Source organism: Oenanthe melanoleuca, chromosome 15, assembly GCF_029582105.1.
Source record: "Oenanthe melanoleuca isolate GR-GAL-2019-014 chromosome 15, OMel1.0, whole genome shotgun sequence".
Lineage (NCBI taxonomy): Eukaryota > Metazoa > Chordata > Aves > Passeriformes > Muscicapidae > Oenanthe > Oenanthe melanoleuca.
Genome location: NC_079349.1, coordinates 11,137,099 through 11,156,425, shown reverse-complemented (window position 1 = coordinate 11,156,425; position 19,327 = coordinate 11,137,099). Strand labels below are relative to the sequence as shown.

The window sequence follows — 19,327 nt, the reverse complement described above, 5'->3', positions numbered from 1 at the left end:
GTGGAAGTCAGAAATAGAAGTTATCCTTATTATTCATGGTTTTCCTATGCTGCTAAAGGAAATGGTTTGCAGGAACCACAGAGGAACTTGTCCAGTGTTAGGCACAGCCTAACTCACAAGTTAAATTGAAGAGGTTTGGCTGGAAATACCTAGACTTTGATAGTCATGAATTTCTGTTGTGGAGACAAATGAAATGTTCAAGTGGAGGAGAAAAATATTTAATGTTAAACTCCACATCAAAATACACAGAAACATCTTCTCGTAAGCCCAACATCATATCTTGTGACACTGAGAAATTTTTTGCATTGTTTAGTGTCTGTATATTCAATATCAAGTGTATTCACGTGTATCAAGTGTGTATCAAGTGTATCAAGTCTGTATATTCAATTTAAGTGTCAATATATTCTCATATCTGTCTTTCAGAAATAATTATTTTATTGGCATTGTATCAAATGATACTATCTTTTCACAATTTCATATGCTGGTCTTGGGACATTCTAAGCTTACACTTTATTGACTTTTTTGGTTTTTACCTACCCGGAGTCTCCTGTGAAGATTCTTGATCTCTCTTTCCATGTCATGCTTTTGATCCTGAAGTTTTTTAACTGTATCTGGAAAAAAAGTTAAATTCCCTCTAAGATCTTAGTCAGGGATTTATTTACTTAAAAACTAGTAACTGAAAAGACCTGCAAATGTTTCTGAAGACTTCCTCAGAGAAGACATTTTTATAACCAAAGACATCTGAAGAAACAATATGAGAAGGAATAATTTGCCAGAGGGTGTTAATAGGTACACACTCCTCTGTGACTGGTAAGGGGAGCAGCATAAGCAAACTCAATTCTTATACAAATCCCAAATCACAATACTAAAATGACAAACCAATAACAAAGTAGGCAATGTAACATGAAAGGAGCCTAAAACATGGATGTCTGGGGGTTTTCCCTCCTCAAACATAAGCTGCAGCTACATGAAGCCTTTTGATGCACAGTTTAATTCCTGCCAGAAAGCAGCTGACATAACACTCACAGACATGCCTTCCACAGGGATAAAACTGAACTCATGTCCCCAAGAATCTGACATTCTTGTCTATCAAGCTACTATTTGAGGTCAAAGCAAACTATATTTACAGCAGAAGGCTAAACAGTCTGTGAGCTGGTGTTATGAGAGAGATGGTCCCCTAAATCTGTCAGCAGCCACACAAAGGGTTCACAGCCCGATCACAGCAGCTCCTGTGCGGCGTCTGACAGACTGGCTACTGCAATTACTATTCATTTCTGACTTAATTCAATACACAAGGACAATGTGATTGATTACTCCATTCTTAAAACGAGGCAACTAATGAAGAAGAACACAGCAGAAATTTCTAATCCGTGTGTCATTTCACTGATCCTTGGATCCTAAGATCTTTTATTTCTATAGCATCGTGTGACTGCAAAAACTGAAAAAATGATGGAGAAACTGACTAAATTAATTTCTTTGGTTCAGGTTCATTATTCCAACACCTGCTGGAAACAAATATTTTTCTTGTATATTAGCAATATTCTTTCCACAACATGACTGAAGGTGCCTAATGCATTTAGGCTGTTCAATACACAAAACCTCCCTCACCAGCCCCAAGTACAGGGGCTTTTTAAGCCACAGTTAATTTCTTTACAAGAATCATACAAACCTCAGCTGGTCTGAAAACATGATAACCTTTCAAACTTGGAAAAGCTGGAACATTAAAAATAGACAGATACTTCTGTATTTATCTCCTCCTTGTAAGAGTGCCCATTTTAAGTTGCACCCAGCTGATCTTTAAGCTTTGAAGATAAGGCTACAGGGTGGGCCACTCAAATCTCCTGCTACCATGATACTTAAGCAAAGCCCTCCAATTTTTAGCTTGTCTTTTTATACACAACTTGTTTAAGCTAAATTCAGAACTAGGAGGCCAGCTTTAGGCCAAAGTTATGAAATTTGCTCTCCCCACCTTTTCCTTTGAATACATTTTGGAACAAATCAGGCGATGTTCATTTTCACTTTTAAAACAGTTCAAAGAAAAAATGTTTTTAAAAACAAAATTTGCAGTACTACTAAAACCAAGCTATCTAAAAATAACCACAAACCAGAATCCATAAATGTACCCACAGTAAAAGCTTGTGTAGTGCCATTGTTTTGAGCTTCTGTGAGTTATGAAACGCACCATTAAATTTTAGTGTATTTATGCTTTGAAGTAAAACACAATGGTCTGAATATTCTGCAGGTACCATAAATAATACAGAGCAGTTTACAGCAGTTGTTGGAAACAGTGTTCTCTCTCCTCCCCCATCAACCAAGGTGATTAAAAATACCCCCCCCCCAAATATTGCAACTGAATTTGAAATGCAGTGAGAAATTATGGCTAATATAAGTGATTTTACCTCTTCCACCAACTACAGCCTGAACATTCAAGTAGTCAAAATAGGTAGAGGCTGCCATGTGGCATCTTTCCTTCCTGCATCCTTGCAAATTCCACATTCTTCCCTAACAAACACAAACCCTTCCCATGTGCCTGGATCTCCAGTATGGTAGGACAGGTACTTCTACCATTATCCAGTCTCCTTCTTCTAAGCATCACAGACAACAAAGAAGACTGAGATAAAAGAAAAAATAGCTACACATTAGGGCAAATGAAGAACAAGGAGACTCTTCTGATGAATGAATAGGATAATCAAAAATCCTCAGCAAACTTGTGTTTTACAACAGGATCCAATTACATCTACATTACACAAAATTATATTGATTTAAGAAACAGTTTGACAAGGTCTTACCTCTACCCAAGAGGTAGGAAAAAAAAAAAAAAAAAAAGATTATGGGACCTGCAGACTACAAACGATAAAGAAAACCTTTACAACTAGGGCTGGAAGGAAGAGTTTTGTAAGGCTACCACAGTAAAGGTATCACAACGTTCTGTATCTGCAATTTTTACTGATTATAATATAACTAGCAGTTAGAATTTATCACTATGAAATAAAAATGAGTATCAACATTCAATTGTTTAATTTCAATAGTTTCTGGGGAAAAAATAAGGGAAAAAATAGTAACAATATTCAGACATGTGCAGTAGTTTCAGGAAAAATGACAATTCCTGGGAAGGGAAATAACCTCAAGTAATTCTGAGAAAGGCAATTAATTCCACAATGGACACTCTCAGTTTTTGTACTGGCTACACAGGCATGCCTCATACTGGGAGAGCATTTTGACTCTTTACCATAGAAATGGCTATCCCAGCACAAAAACAAATACACAGAGTGGCATAAGAATTATAGCTTCCTTCTATAAGGAAGAGGCACTGGGTATAAGTACCAAAGCTCAGGCAATTTGCAGATCAATCTTGCTTTTGAGCACATCATGTTAGACAAGATGTCTATAAAGCAAGAAAGGTGACTTTTTAAGGGTCCACCATTAGTTAAAAAAAAAAAGAAAAAGAGTACTAAAAATGTAAAAAAAAAAAAAGTACAAAAAACGAACATCCTATTGACTTTTCCAACACTTTGTTAGAAAAGGCCTAAATATAGTAATGTAAATATTTCATTTCATAACTGCTGTCAAGATCCTTTTCAAATGAGATATAGCAGAATTAAAACTGTCAGCTCCATAAAAGAACTATTCACTGAACATTAAATATATCCACCTTCTAGCTCACCTACCCCATCCTAAAAATTTACTGACTTACATAGTTACAGACCAGGAGAACATACATGCACCTGTGCTAAGAGAACAAGCAAGGACTATTTTTGTGCTTCAGAAGAAACCTCTGAGAAGTGGTAAGCTAACCTACAAATACACATTTTCTGCACATCAGGAGTCAAATTTTTCTGGAAAAAATTTCCCCACAAATTCTTATTAACTGCTTGGGAGAATAATACAATTCTGTTCCCCCCTTAGTTACTGCAGATGACTAATGTGACAGCTGGGCTACCTGACTACTGCAAGTTTTTGGGAGTCAGAAGTGAAACTCAGAGGGAACGCGCCATCTAGTGCAGTGTCAGCCTTCCCCACTGCCTGCCCTCCCTCCCCACAGCCTGTTCCAGCTCAGCACAACAGGGAGGGTACAAACACAGATCATTTTAATGTTTTTTAAGACTTTTCACATACAATAAAACCACAGAATATCCTCAGTTGGAAGGGATCTAAAGGATCACCAAGTCCAAATGCTGGCCCTGCACAGGTCACCCCAACAATCCCAGCCTACCTGAGAGCATTGTCCAAACACTTCTGGAGCTCTGGCAGCCTTGGGGCCATGACCACTGTCCTGGGGATCCTGTTCCACCCTCTGGGTGAAGAACCCTTTCCTGGTATCCAACCTAACCTCCCCAGACTTAGATCCAGCCATCTCCTCAAGCCCTGTCAGCATCACAGAGCAGGGATTGAAGACCACAGCGAGTCTCCCCTCAGTCTCCTCCAGGCTGAACAAACCAAGTGCCCTCACTGCTCCTCACTAGGTTTCCCCCACAGGCCCTTTAAGCACTGTGCTAAAAGCTCCTCATCCCAGCAGCAGCCAGCTCAGCTGCAGTGGCTGCAGCTCTCACCACATCTGGATGGATGTCAGGAACATACTGTATGTTTTTCATTAATGGAATTTGCATCCTGCTGCACACATTAAAGAGACTCCTGTTTCTGCAGGCAGACATATCAACAGCTAAAATGTGACAATTCAATACCCAGATTACTGTGAAAAATGTTCCATTGTAGGTTCCTTGTGCCTCTTTTTGGTGTTTGAAAAGCCCACAGTGAAGTAGGCTCTAAGTACCAGTGCTTGGAGTGCTCCCATTCCTACATTACTATTTGTGGTGATTAATCATTAAACTGAATGAACACTCACCACCTCATCTATGAGGCATCTTTCTCCTAAGTGTAAAGTCTGTCTTTAGTAAAATCATTAAGTTATAATTTTTCATTTTGTGTTTAGAATTCTATCTTTTAAATGTTCTATGTACTGTCTCTAAGTATCAGATTTTTCACGATATTCTATGCTGTCAGTACTTAGAGACTACCACGAAGAAAATCCTGTAAGACATTGAACTATAAACTCACAATCAACAGAGTTTTCAAATCGTCACAAAAAATACACTTTTTAAAGTTTATACAATTCTTCAGGTGCCATCCTTTCTTACTGCCACTAGATGCCACTCTCCTTCCAGCACAGAACTAAAACAACAGCTCGCTTCCCCCCAGAGGATCACGTCAGGACATTGGCTGCTCCAGATGAATTTTCCAAACTATTTCAAGACCAATGAATAACAAAGACTGTTGCAATTTTTGTTGAGAATTTCTCCCCTGGCAGAGGTTTGTCTGCCTGAATTTTTACCAGTCGAAATTAAATATCTGACAGCTGGTTTGTACCCACAAAGCAGAAGCATCCAAAAATCAGAGCTGCCTTGTAATCAGGTATTGCAAGGCAGATACCTAAATATCTACTTGACTATGGTGTTGTTCCTTGCACCAATATTTCAGTTAATGGACAAAACAAAACAAGTAGAAAAGTGTTTTGAGTCCTTGCTCCAAAATGACTTCTTTTAGCACAGAAAGGGAAAAAAAAAAAATCAAAATAAAAACTTAATTTGTAAAGAGAAGCAGTGATTGCCTTTCAAGACAAAGAAAGGTTGCTTAGGGAAACAACACTCACAGCCATGTCTAAAGATATTGAGCTTGAATAAACAATTTAGCTTGTTTAAGACACTAAATTTCTTGATAGCAGACCAACTTAAAATCCTTTCTATGAATATTTCCCTTGTTGTTAGAAGGAATCATGCTTTGGCTTCCTGCTATCTTGTTTCATCTTTGAATAACATGGAAGACTAACAGGTATTTGAATTTTCTAAGTAGTACTGTGCAAATACAGCTTGCCAGGGTAGAGTTGCCCGTGTTCTTATTTAGATAGAGACTAATTGCAGAATCCCAGCCCGTGGTAGGAATGTCTGAGCAGGTCTCCAAGATCAGAGAGGGAACTAAGGAAGGCACAGAGAGCTAGACAGGCACACAGTAAACATGTTTTCTGTTACATGTTTTTCTACTTTGAAGAACAACTTGAAAACAGTATTAGCAGATTTAATATTTGTTCTCTATTCACAGGTTTTTATTCCCACACCAACCACTAAGTGGGTCTGGAAAAGCTAAGCCAACTTGATTTTGTTCTTCCTCTAGTGTGCAAGGATTCTGCAAAACCTAGTCTGACTTGAATTCAGACACACAAAAGACAAGTGAAAATATTTTCAATATTACAGTGTTCTACTTGAGCTTTTCTTAAATTGCCCTTTCTCTCAAGAGGAATGCATAACACTTACTCTCCAAATCAGATATGATAAGATTGTCATGAAGCTTCACAGCACGGTGCTGCTCTACCTCATCCTCCAACTCAAAGATGGTTTCTTTCATGTCACTCCTCTCAGTCTCTTTTTCATCTAGCTCTGTCCGAAGCTTTTCTAGAGTCACATTGAGATCCTCAATTTGTTTCTTGGCTTCTTCTTGGAACACTCGGTATTCATCTTCAACCTAAACAAGAATAGATCTTAGTTGCATATTAAACATACTTTCAGTTTTGCAACTACTACATTTACAGTGTATTTCTGCAACCAGAAAAGTAGAGGAGAAATGTAAGCCTCTGACTATACACTGTTTTAGTGCAACTCTTTTCCTGGGTGGAAGTTAAACTGTTTTTATTCCCAGGCTGGATATATGAGCATTCCCAGCCTCTAAGAGCAGTACCCTGCATACAAGTGAAGCAACACCACCACTGCACCAAGGCTGATGTTTCACAAGCAGCTGATCCAATTTAACATCCAGCTGCCATGGAAGGACACCTTTTTTACTCTTCCTTTCTTTTGGGAAAAGAGAAAAAGCCTGGTCTCTTGTGCATCAATCTTAGTGCTTGCTGGACCTGTGTGATGAGTGATTTCCTTAATCAAGTGTCACATTTGTGTGTGAGGTGTGTTGGTGAGCTGGAGCAGCTCTCAGAGGAGTCTGTCAAACTATTAAATTGAAAAAAAAAAAAAAAAAAGAAACCAAAAAAAGGAAGGGAAGAAGTGGTTGACTTCTCCCTTTCAGGACAAGGGGAAGAGGCTTTTTTATCCTGCCTCATAAAACTGTAATGTAAGTGACAGGCTAGGATCAGAGGCAGGAACATTAACCCAACAACAAAAACAGGGTATCATAAAAACAAGAGAAATTAGGTTGTGGCTTAGGGTGGGCAATGCTGGCAGGCACCAAGTTTAATAGACAAAATACCCTGCTTTTAAGTCATCTGTTTCAGTGGTTTTTATTTTAACAGCACTCTCCAAGTTTAATTATTAAAAATATTTTAGTATATTTTTCACCCCAAATTAAGGTTGATTCTAACAGGCTCGTGATCATGACTAACATGTTGATTTGCAGCTAATATATAGTCTACACATTAAATTCAGCATAAATTGTCTCTTCAGGAATGCATATGTAAAGTTGTTAAATAAATTGTGTGACTCTAGTTTTTATATTAAATTATGGTAAATACTTTTACTAGACACAGCTACAGCATAAATTAGAAATATTTGGGTCAGAACAGAACTGGGAATAAACATTTTGATTCAAAATCTAACCAGCACATGAAGTCTTGCAAAAGGTGTGAAATTTAAGCAGTAAATCAGTACAGTATCCTACATACTGCTTAAGTTTGGCCACTGAAATGAGGTGTGGAATTTAAATATTTTTAAAAAGTAACACAACAGTCACCCTGTTGCTCAATGTATCCACAGAATTTTTTCAAATGCTGACATCATTTTTGTAACAGAAGTCAAGAGAAAGTAATCAGTCCTAACACTACTGCACTGCAATGGACCTCATAATTCATCTTTTACTTCTGAAAGAGCCACAGAGGCCAGCAGGCCATTGAGTAGATGGGATGCTAGAATGCAATGGTATTTAAGCACTACCTTAGCAATGGCATCTTGCAATCGATTGGCATCATTGCGGGTGTGCGCCAGCTCCTCCTGCAGACCGCTGGCCAAGGTCTCTGCCTTTTCCTTATCCAGCCTGACACTCTCCAGCAGGTCTTGGATATCTGATTTATCTCCAGAGTTGTGTATAGAATACAGCTCGGCCACTCTCTGCTTTTCGTGCTCTAGCTGAGCTTTCAGCCTGTTCATCTCAATCTGGTCACTGGCTACTGTGGCTTTGTACTCCTCCAAGGTAGATGCCAGAGCCGTTTTGCTTTTCTGCTCTGACTCAATAATCCGTTCCATGTGGTGATTCCTTTCTTTTAATGCCCCTATCATTTCTTGGGCCTCCTTGTTGTCTTGTTCTGCCATCTTCAGGGTGTTGCTCAAGTGCTGCTGAACCCCCAGCAGCTGCTCCCGCTCGAAGCGAGCGTTCTCTGCCAGCTCCATGTAGCGCTGCTCCAGCTCCATGTAGCGCCCACTCTTCATGTCTTCATCAATCACATAGGAAATGTGGTGCTCGTCCAAAAGGGACCGGAAATACTCGATCTGGCGGCTGAAGTGCTCCAGCTTGTCACTTTGCTGGCACAGAGACTCCATCAGGATTACTTTTTCCTCTCCAAGTCTCTCATTCTCGCTGTTCAGCTCTTGTGTTATTTGTTGCAGATCTGCAAGCTCTTGAAGCGTGGCTTGGAGCTCTTCAGCTGTACTGTGTTGATTCTCTTCCATCTGATGGATCCGTTCTGTCAGACAAGCTACGGATACTTCACTTGCATTGCCACTGCTTCCCTTCCTAGACCTTTCTATACTTGGTACTCCTTCAGATTCCGAAGATGATGGAGCATCTAAGGCATCATCACTTGATGTCAGTGGCTGATAAACTTCACTGCATTCACTGTCTAAATTATCCATGGAATTACTGTGTTGGTTGTCCATGAGAGTATTTTCATCCTGACTTAACAAGTCTTCCATTGATCCAGGAGCAGAACCTTCCACTGAAGATGTCAGAGTGCCCCCACCATCGCTGTGGCTGCCAGCTGTAATCTCTGGGCTTAAAGACTGATAGCCAAAGAGCTTTTCAGAGTTGTCCAGCCTTTGCTCCAAAGAAAAGCCCAAAGCATTCAGCCTATCTTTTAACATTCGATTCTCATTCTTCAGCTGGTTGAGCTCTTCTCGGATGGCAGTGTTTTGCTCCTGTAACTGCAGCAGCGTGGACTCTACATCAGTTGGCTGATGGACAACAATGGCTTCTTTCTCTTCCGATTTCTCATCCCCCTCAAGATGATCCTCATTGAGCCCCAGCTGAGCACGCATGTCCCTGAGCTCATTCCTCAGATGCAAGATCTCCACATCTTTAGTTTTGGCTAGTGTCAGAAGATCATTGACCTTGGCCTCCAGCGCAGCTTTGTCGCTGATCTGGCTGTCGGACTTGGACTTGCTCATGCGGATCTCGGCCTCGGGGTTGGCGCGGCTGCGGGAGCGCTTTGCCGGCCCCTCGCCGGGGCCCTGCCCTGCCAGCGGCAGCTTCTTGCCCTGGCTCAGGCGAGAGCGCTCCCGGATCCTCTCTCGAGAAGAGCTCGACTCTTTGTTTCCAGATGAAGTGCTACGCTTAGCTGTGGAACTTGGACCTGTGTGTTTGTTGGAAGTTAGGAACATGAATTTAAAATACAGTACCTGTCACAGAAGGCTGTGTGCTTTGTATCAGCAACACAGTGCTTGATTTTCTGAATCACACTGCTAAATACATTTCATAGAAAATATTGGAAGTAAACATTAATTCAACATTCAGCATCTTCTGTTTTCTGTATTTTATCTCATTGCATAAAAATGAAGATAGATTATTACTCCTCTATTTCCAGATGCTTTACAGCTTTGCAAGCATTATTGAATCCAAAACACAGCAATGGAAGGAAAGATCTATTTCAATCCATATCAGTAACACACTAAATGATTTCACTTTTCTGAACAGTTTCTGAAAGCCCTCTTACCTTATTTCTATAAAGCAATACAAAATGTCCAAAATGTCCAACAAGTCATCTTAGAGATTTAGTGCTTGTGTCATGGATTTTTTAAACAGACAATTTTAGAAAAATCTATGATTCTCTAAATTAATTATATTATTTCATTTTATATAATAGTTGCATAGTCAGTATTGAAAAAACTAAAAAGAACACCTCCAAAAAAGCAATTACATTATTAAAAACAGGAAAAGAGTTCAGAAGGTGATTTGACCATTTGAGCACTTCAGTAGGCAACCTGGATCCTCAATGCATTAAATGAAAACAAAAAGCCCCCAACTTCCACCTTTAAGAATCAATATACCTGTTTACCTGCAATGGTTTTGGGTTTGTTTTCCAGACTGTTCATGGCTGTCCCTGGAGCTGAAGATGCTGTTGATACACAAGAGTTCTTCTTGGCCTTAACACCGTTGGTCATTGTTGCTCCACCACCACCAGCCATCCCTGCTAAGAGGTCATCATTACTCTTAGTCTGAAAGAAAGGGAAGAAGCAGCTTTAAGACAGCTGGCCCAGAAGTCTGCATAGCCAACATTTCTACTGTTAAAGATTCCTTCAGTTTAAAAAGTACATATTTGACAAGTCATGTGTCTATGCAAGAATGTGAAAAGTGTAAGTGCACTGCAATGTGCAGAGCTGGTAAACTGAAATGGAACTTTAACTCCTCATATATGAGTGAGCCTTGATACTGAGTCTTCTCTCTCCCCCTAAAAATTTTTAATGTTGCAGTACTAAGGAGAAAAATAATAATAATAAAAAAATCAGTTAAAGCACAGTAACACGTTATAGTGTAAAACTTCCCAATTTTGACTAAAAGTTTGCTTATGCATAAAAATGAAGGCAATCCTTAGATACTTAAACCATCAAATACCAGGAAGTTAGTACAATATCCTTCAATTGAATATGATCAAATGTTTTCTGGTGGATAAATTCAAACAAAAAGCTCAAATCAAAGAAGATCAAAAAACAATCCAACATTAGCAAAACACAATTTCTAGTTCAAAATGCTAAGCTTCAGTTCCACTAGAAACTAGGACAGAGGCAGGAGAAAAGCCACTCTCACCATCTATCCTTGCCTTGCTTTCAAGCTCTTTTCTAGGGATTTTAAGAGATGAGGTATTTGTTTGATGGACTTTTTGTCTAACCTCATCTGATTGTTCCTGAAACTACTGTTAACCACAAAAGCTGCCTGGAATGTGACAAGGCAGCAAGCACAGGATTCTCAACAACCAGACTTCCAAACAGAGAATACATCTTTCAGAATAAAGTCTAGAAATACTAAGCTCTTAAGCGTTAATTGGCAGACTTTATACTCTTAAAATACAATTTTTCAAATGGTGAAAATTAAAATATGCTCAATGCTCAACATTTTTCCCATTATATGAGGAAAAAAAACAAAACAGCTGTGCTAGCAGCATTCCTAGAGCAACTGTATTATTCAGCTGGATAACACATTTGAACTGTCCTCCAACATCCCAGCTAAAAGGTAGTGCTTAGGAATTAACCAACTGCTTTCCAGCATGTCTGCAAGTTTGTAACTACCAGCTCACACATATCCATGTTAAAAACTATATTGCAGGCATTACAATTCTATAAATTTAGAATAAAGGTACACTTGCTTAATTAAAAAAATTAGTTGCATGTCATTCTGCTCTCTACAGTCTCTTTTTGCAAGTGCTAATTCCAGAAGAGCTAGAAACACTGATCACAGCACTGTGGAAAGACCATGGATGGGATCTGTGCCATTTAAAAGAGCAGCTGCAAAACAAAAGGGAGCTTTGGGAGGAAAACTTATTTGCTCTGCAAGCAATTGATAGAAATATAGAAAATTTACAGATAGAAACATCCTTTTTTAAGGGTAAAATCCTCTAGGACAAGAATGTTTTTACTGAACCGTGTCAGAAATGGTGTAGCCTTCTGAAAAGGTTTATAAAAGGCTGGAAGAAACCACATCACTCCAAGGATCTAGTCAGATGTGCATCTAAAGCTGGCTTTTCTGCTGTGAAAATGCCATTGTTGCTTGCTGTGCAAACAAGGCTTTTCCAAGGGCTGCTTCCTCCCAGGAGTCAGACCAGCTCCTTGATCTGCCATGCCACACAGCTATGCAAACAGGCACGAGCAATGGAAATAAAAATAGAAAAGCAAAAATACTGAAGCACTACAAAAGCCATAAAGCCCACCCAACTCATGTGGGGCTGAACACAAACTACTGGTGTACAACAATCCTGGTTTGATCTAATTAGATTTTGTATCCAATTGAAACTAATTTAGTGGGCATGGGGGGACAGGGGAGGGAAACAACCCAGTGCAGCTACTGCCTAAACCAAGGCATTACAGAAGGAACAGTGATTTTCTGCTTTGCTGCTGGATCTGCCACCCCTGCAAACGTGATAGTTCAAACAGACTATGAGCTGTCAGCATTTTCACCCTGCTGAAAGACTGGGGAAATTAGATTAAGCTTTTAGACACTTAAGAGTACAAGTACATGTTATCAAGCCAAATAGGTCAAGATGTGACTCAGCTTGAAGAAAAAAAATGCTAAGTAAAATACACACGTTCAGACATTAGTCATCTGCAGTCCTTACTGAACAAAGGAATTTTAGACAGCCATTCTTCTTCTGACTTACCCATAAACTATTTCTGCTCTAGGTTGGAAGGCACTGCCTCCTCTGCAGCCAATTAATAAACAGTTTCTCAAAGCTGTAACATTATATTCTTGGCAAAGAAAACTATTTAGCAAAGCCTTGGAAAAATTACAAACCAGCAGCTCTCCTCTTAATGCTCTACAATGGCAACCGTTCCGAATTTTTAAAATCAAAGTAATTTTGTAGCATATCTTTTTAATTGAAGCAAAAGCAATGGTGTATATTTATAATCCAACTTTTTCCCATTTGCTAAGAACCAAGCCAACCTGCTTAGCATTAAAACTCCTACATTAAAATATAATTAGAAAATTTCATAATTAGAAATGTTCATCCAGACCTATTTTGATTTTCTGTATAAAAGAACACTTTATAATTACACAATTCATATTTGTTTTCCTCTCACCACTTTCTTTCAGTGCAGTGAAACTTGAATAATGACCTATACAATTCATTTCATCTTACTTTCTCAACAGGTATATCCTATTATGCATCTCATTCAAATCCCTTTATATATATATAATTATTCCTACCTAAGATTTTCTTTGATGGTTGTTGTTGTTGCTGCATTTGAGTTTTTCAAACATCAAACTTCACAACAATCTAATTAAGTTACTGCATTTTGCAAACAGAATAGAAGCCTAGACACATGAATACTGAAAACACACTCTAATTTTTAATATTCAAATATTGGTCTCCAAACCCTGGCTTTTCAGGGACACTGGATTTTGCAATTCATCTGAAGTACAGCTGCTCACTAATTACAGCTGGGAGTGTCAGCAGCATCACAAGCTTGTTAGCTGAAGAAGTAAAAAAATAATGATCTTAAAAATAAGAACACATTATTTGCAGAGTATTTTTTTGACAAATTAAAAACTAAAAGTGGCTGGCAGTTAAACTTTTTTAAGTAGTGATAATGTGTGTGGGGTGCTGAACATTTAAACAAGTGCTGGGCAAAGTGGGAGACAAAAACTACAGAGAAGGAACCGACCAGGGGCGTTGGGAAGCAGCCGAACAAACAGAGCCTGGGACAGGCTCAGCTCTGCTGAAGGGTGGGTCCCACAGTTTCTTCCTGAGCTCATTGTCCACACATTTTGAAAACTCCACAAAAAAGGACCCATGTATGAAACAATGCAGTTGGAGAAGCCCACCCAAAGCTGAGCACTGGCCTATAGCTATATCATTAACAGGATGCTATAATTACAAAATTATTTTCAATTTTGCAACATTATTACTAACTGAACCAAAGTTATAGTAGTGTATGTCTACTCTTTAATAGGGGCCTTTCACTCAATATCCAAATCAAAGAGCTGAATAAATTAGCAAGCATTGCAATAAAGTTATTTAAAGCCAGCTTTTTTTGTCAGAGAATATTAAATTCAGAACACACACCAATTCACCAGCTCTAAGAGAACACTCTGCAACCTCTATGAGGAAAATAATATGCCAAATGTTTCATCAACAACATCAAATATAAAATTATATATTTTTTTTAAATACTACTTCTACTGATATTTCTTTCAAGCCAGAAATTGTAATTTGTCAATGCCAGTAAACAAAAAGTCCCACAAACAACTAACTCTGTTATATAAGCACAGAACACTCCAAGAAGATTCATCATTACCATTAAGTCACATAGTTGGCACAACATCACCATAACAAGTAAAAGACATCCAACTCTATGAGTAAGCCTGGTTGAATATAAACCTGAGATAAGCCTTAGTAATCAAGAGAAAATTTTCATTGTGCCTCAAACTCATAAGTTGTCATGAATTCTAATCCCACACCAAAACATAGCCAGAAGTGTTACTAATATAAGTAAAATTGTGAAAGCATACTGGGTCAAATCTGTTCAGTGTTAGATCATCCTCCTCCTTTATCTCCCTGAGAGGTATGACATAAGAAACTTGATAAGTAAACTACAAAGGACTTCAGTTGCTTTGAGAGGTTTCTAGAAATATAAAGTAAGTAATGTCAACAAGCATCAAAAGATTATTTAAAGCTAAGAAAACTGCAAGATGCATGGGGTGATGGAAGAAAGGAGGGGCACTGGGAGAAAACCTCCCTGAAACCTGGCTTGCAAGTTCATCAGCAAAAGTATTAACCATTCCTCCACAAAAGAAAAGGAAGAAGAGAAAGGGAACACACCTTTTGACTTCAGTAATCCTGCAGAGCTATTACAGAGAGACCTCAACTCTTATACTTCTTTAATTCTGGATCTTTCTTTGCCAGTTATTTAAATGGCCTTTGTGGCTTCCTGTGTGCCAGTGACAGTGGTTCAGGTCCCAGCTGGACACCCTGTTCCTTGCTCTGCTCATTTGTTCCAGGGCAGCAGCAGCACAGCACTGCACCCTGGGCTGCAGAGAGCAAAAGGAGCTGGATCCAGCCTCTGTGCCAGGAAAAGGAGGCAGACTAGGCAGGCTCATTCCACCCATCCAGCCCAGATGTGGCTGCTCCCAGGTGAAAACCCCACACAGCACACCTCAGTGTGTCTGACTGTTTGTTGGAAGCCATATGCTCCTACATATACTGCCCTGTTCTGCTACTGTAAGAGAAAACCTCTACCTTTGAACTTGTTCTGGGAGCAAGAATCAACTTGTGAAAATTCAGCTCAAGCAGTACTTCAACACAAAGCAAAGGCCAAAACAGCCAGAAGAATTCAGCTGCACTGACCCAAGAGATGACTGATATAAAAAAGTTCTCATGTTAGATACTTCATTAGTCCTTTTTTCAAAATTAGCAAATAATTCTCATCAAATCCTATTAGTCACTGACACCGTTCAAGCATAACTCTAAACAAATAACATTGGTCAGAACATAACTTCCACTCTGCTCCTTTTGCAGAACAGCCAAGTCCTGCACAGCACAGTGCTCTCCATCTTATCCTGCAGTAGGGAAGTACAGCATGAATGACACACAAGATCCTGTCACCCTGCCCAGTGCTCTGCAACTACCCAGATTCCCTCCAGCTACCTCTAGTCTAAGCTGCATTAAAGACAAGCCTTGAAATTCTACCCTTTTTAAAGTTTTATAGTAAAAAATACAAATAATCAGAATGTTCTACTGGTTATTACCTTCAAAAGAGATGCTGATGTCCCAGTTTTGGAAAGTTTTGTTACTGCAGACACTGAGGAGCCGTTTTCTGGTTTGGCTTTTTCACTTGTTTGAGCTTTATTTACTCCAGGCACTTTGGGCACTGAGCCAACACTCCTGCTTGCTTTCTTCATTCTGGGCTGTCTGTTTATGATGCATTTACAAACAAATCTGCAAGCAGAAAGAAAGAAACTTTAAATATAAAATACAGATGAAAAGCAATGTCTTTTTTTATAGTGTTCTATTTAAGATCAGAAATCCAGAAGAGCAGCAAAGACCACAAATTAGAGCCAAACAAAATGCATGTGACTGACCAATGGTTTTTGCCTTTTTTTAAAAGGGATTTTTGCTAAGGACTAAGCACTTCCTACAGCTCCACTCCAAATTATAATCTTTTTTTTTTTAGTTGTTGTTCCACAAATGGCATTGAACCGAGGATATGTTGCTGAGTTCACTCGTTAGCCAGCAAAAGAAAGGCTTATTAGGGAGCAATGTCCTTTATTTCTGACTGTGGGAAGAAAAACACTGTGGGAGTATTCAGGCAGCAGCCTGACTACCAACAACACTGGATCTGAGAAAAGATTACCACTAGCTCAGTAACTACAGCGCTGAGAGAAAAACAGCAGTCGCAGAGAAAAACTTACTCTAGAAAAAATCCACAAAGTTTGAAAAATTCAGATTCCCTCAAACCAATTATTAAAAATCACAACAATAAACACAGAGAATTTTACAAAATTTAACTTGAGTCATGTGATTTTGAGGATTATCTGGAAGAGGAAAGCAGAAGCAGCTCACTGGGTTCCATGGCCCGCAGTGAGGACACTCCTGCAGCTGGCCCAGCCTGCTGTCCCTGACAGCAGACATCTGCCATTCCACCCACAAGCACAGATAAAAGTTCAGAAAACAAGGCTGACTTTATCCAAACCAGCAGCAGCCACAGCAAATCTGAAAACTGTAGGTTTTACAACAGCTAATTCCAAGGAAGCACAGACTAACAGGAGAACAGCCACACAACAGCTGTAACTTGAAGCATGGGCTACCAGAAAGACTAGACACACCAGGATCATCTCCTCCTGCAGGAGTGAGAGTTGGCAGCTGTGTGCTTCATCACCCCTGAGTCAGATGTCATGGGATGGAAGATTAAGAGGACAACATCTCCAATCCACTTTCAGTCTTACAGATTCCAGATGGAAGTAAGTGATCAGGTTTATCTGAGCCCAGTATCTCACAGCTGATTGGAAACATGAAATGTGTACATGAGCACTGAAAGATTTCCATCTCCTAAAAACTGAAGCACTTCAAAGGCACAAAAAGCAGACTGAGACATTTGACATAACAATACAGTGGTCAGAAGTACTAGGTAATTTCAGCTAACAAAATTAACACCATACTCTTACACACACTCCTTCCTTCTGAGCATCACCTCAGCTGCACACAAGGATATTTCAATTCTGATTTTGATAAAAAAAAAGTTTTGCCTCCTCAAATCCCTAAGTCCTGTTAACAGAAGCAACAGGAAGCTTCATCTTAAGACACTGAAAATATTTGTTTATAGCTTCCAGATTCCCTTTAGCTCTGAAAGTTCCATGAATGGACACAGAAAACTTTGTTTGCTGTTGCAGTTTCATCATCACAATGTCAAAAATGCACCAGTCCTGTTGTACAGCTACAAGGAATGAGAACACCTTCACAGAAGGTTAAATAACTGAGAGATAATTTGAAATGAGAGACTCTTCAAAAAACCAAAACCCAAACCAGAAAAGCCCCATGAAGGTAATATGTTTGCTATACACACATAATATTAAGTGGTATGACTGCCTATTAGATTCCAGAAGCAGATGGTAACACTGGTTACCTTCAAAGTTGCCACACTTCTATTTCTTGCCTTTTTCATGGCTATGAGTCAAACACTTACTTGTGCTTTTGATCTTATTCAACTGAAAACTAAAACTGAAAATACTGAAGAAGATAGAGTTCTTCAGTAAAACTGGCATCTTTACTATTAAATGGTATTTTTGATGTTCTACAGACATAAATAAATTGCCCATAGCACGCTTGAGGAAGAACCCAAATGAATTTTCAGAGCACAGTTTGTAGCAAAGCTAACTGCACTTAAAAAATGATCCCAAAGAAAAACTACACAGCTGCCATAACTGCAGTCAGTCAGAACCATCCCTTTCTGACAGCTGACAGAGTGAGAAGGCTGGTGCTCTGAGGAGGGTTAGGGCACCGGCAGTGACATGACTGTGATACACTTGGGCAAAGCCTGACAGCCCTGCCTGGCAGTGTAGATAAGGCAGTGGCTCTGGCTGCCACAGAGACACCCAGCCCTGGCTACTTGCAATGCACATTTTTCAGGTCTGCAGAGCACATTCATCAGCCCTGACACACCTTGCAAAGCCAGACACAGCACACATGAGCTTTGCATGCACAGTAAATACAGTTGGATCTGTTTATTACAGCAAGACAGACAATAACATTACCCACTGGATGGATGGCCTCAGAGATGCAGGCTAATGTTACCTTCCACAGAACAAACCATTTATACTGGTATCAATTTATCTCAGGGAGTCAGCAGTGACAAGACTCTGTGAACTCAAATGTTTCTCCTCCATGGGAAGCGCTCCTGAAAACTTGCCACAGTGTTTGCTTCAAGGACAGCAACTGCAAACACAGTGGTGGGAGCAGGGAAAACTCAACAATGCCAGCTAAGTATAATCCTCATGTTCCATCACAGCACTACTTTAAAATATCCATACATTTGACACTCATGACCACTATTTTTGATTCACTGAAACTCAAAGGTAGAACCGCATTTCCAGAAACTTTAAAGATGCATCGAGGACAAGAAGGGTTAGGGACCACTGCTCCTGTTTTAATTCCAGAGAAACTAAGCCTTATAGTTACTTTCCCAATGAAATAAGTTTTTAGTTTAAAAACTGAGAAAAATATACAAACAGGTCACACAAAATAAGAACAAGATACCAATTAGCATTACAGGTTCTAAAAGCAGCAGCTCACTAAGACTCCTAAAGTGAATTTATGACCTCTCTGTGCCAATTTCTCCTCTCCTGCCTTCTCCAGGAAGGAAAAAGAAGATGGGGTTTCAGCACTGAAGACAGAAGACATCAATATTGTGTGACTGGAAGCAGAAAAAACCCTGCTTCATCCAGTTTCTCAAAAGGCAGGTATGGCAGTTAAAAACTATTTTGTGCTTCTAAAGAACACCACCACATTCATTAGGAAGAAACTCTACTAAGAATCAATAATAATCTTGTCTCTGCCCAACAAGAAAATTTAACAGTCAATTTTAAAATAAGAAATAAAAAGCTCTCTAACCAAAGGAAGCTTTCTGAAGAGTAACATACAGCACTAACGATTCAAGTTAGAACTAAAATATTATTTCACCATTGTTTTAAAAAGAAAATACTGCATATAAAACTGCATTTTATATTTTGCCCTAGGGAGAAAGAAGGAATTACTGAAGACTTCCTTTCCCTTTATACACACTTCCTTCTCCCCAAAAGAAAAAAAAAAAAAAAAAAAGGAAGAAAAAGCCACTGCTAAAGAAAATACTCATCAACAGGCACAAGACATTACTGGAAAACATTTGATTTATGATAGCACAAAGAGTATCAATTAATGAAA

General features: G+C 39.2%; 1 protein-coding gene across 1 annotated transcript in view; it reads right to left on the bottom strand.

Annotated features, from left to right (window-relative positions):
• Positions 1-19,327, bottom strand: part of SPECC1L (sperm antigen with calponin homology and coiled-coil domains 1 like) — a 62,630-nt gene that overhangs the window by 33,123 nt on the left and 10,180 nt on the right. The window contains exons 2-6 of the mRNA XM_056504344.1: positions 15,661-15,850; positions 10,259-10,418; positions 7,926-9,556; positions 6,306-6,513; positions 538-611 (exon numbers count right to left, since the gene is read on the bottom strand). Coding sequence (XP_056360319.1) covers positions 538-611; positions 6,306-6,513; positions 7,926-9,556; positions 10,259-10,418; positions 15,661-15,813 — 2,226 coding nt within the window. The 5' untranslated portion in view covers positions 15,814-15,850. The remainder of the gene's footprint in view (positions 1-537; positions 612-6,305; positions 6,514-7,925; positions 9,557-10,258; positions 10,419-15,660; positions 15,851-19,327) is intronic.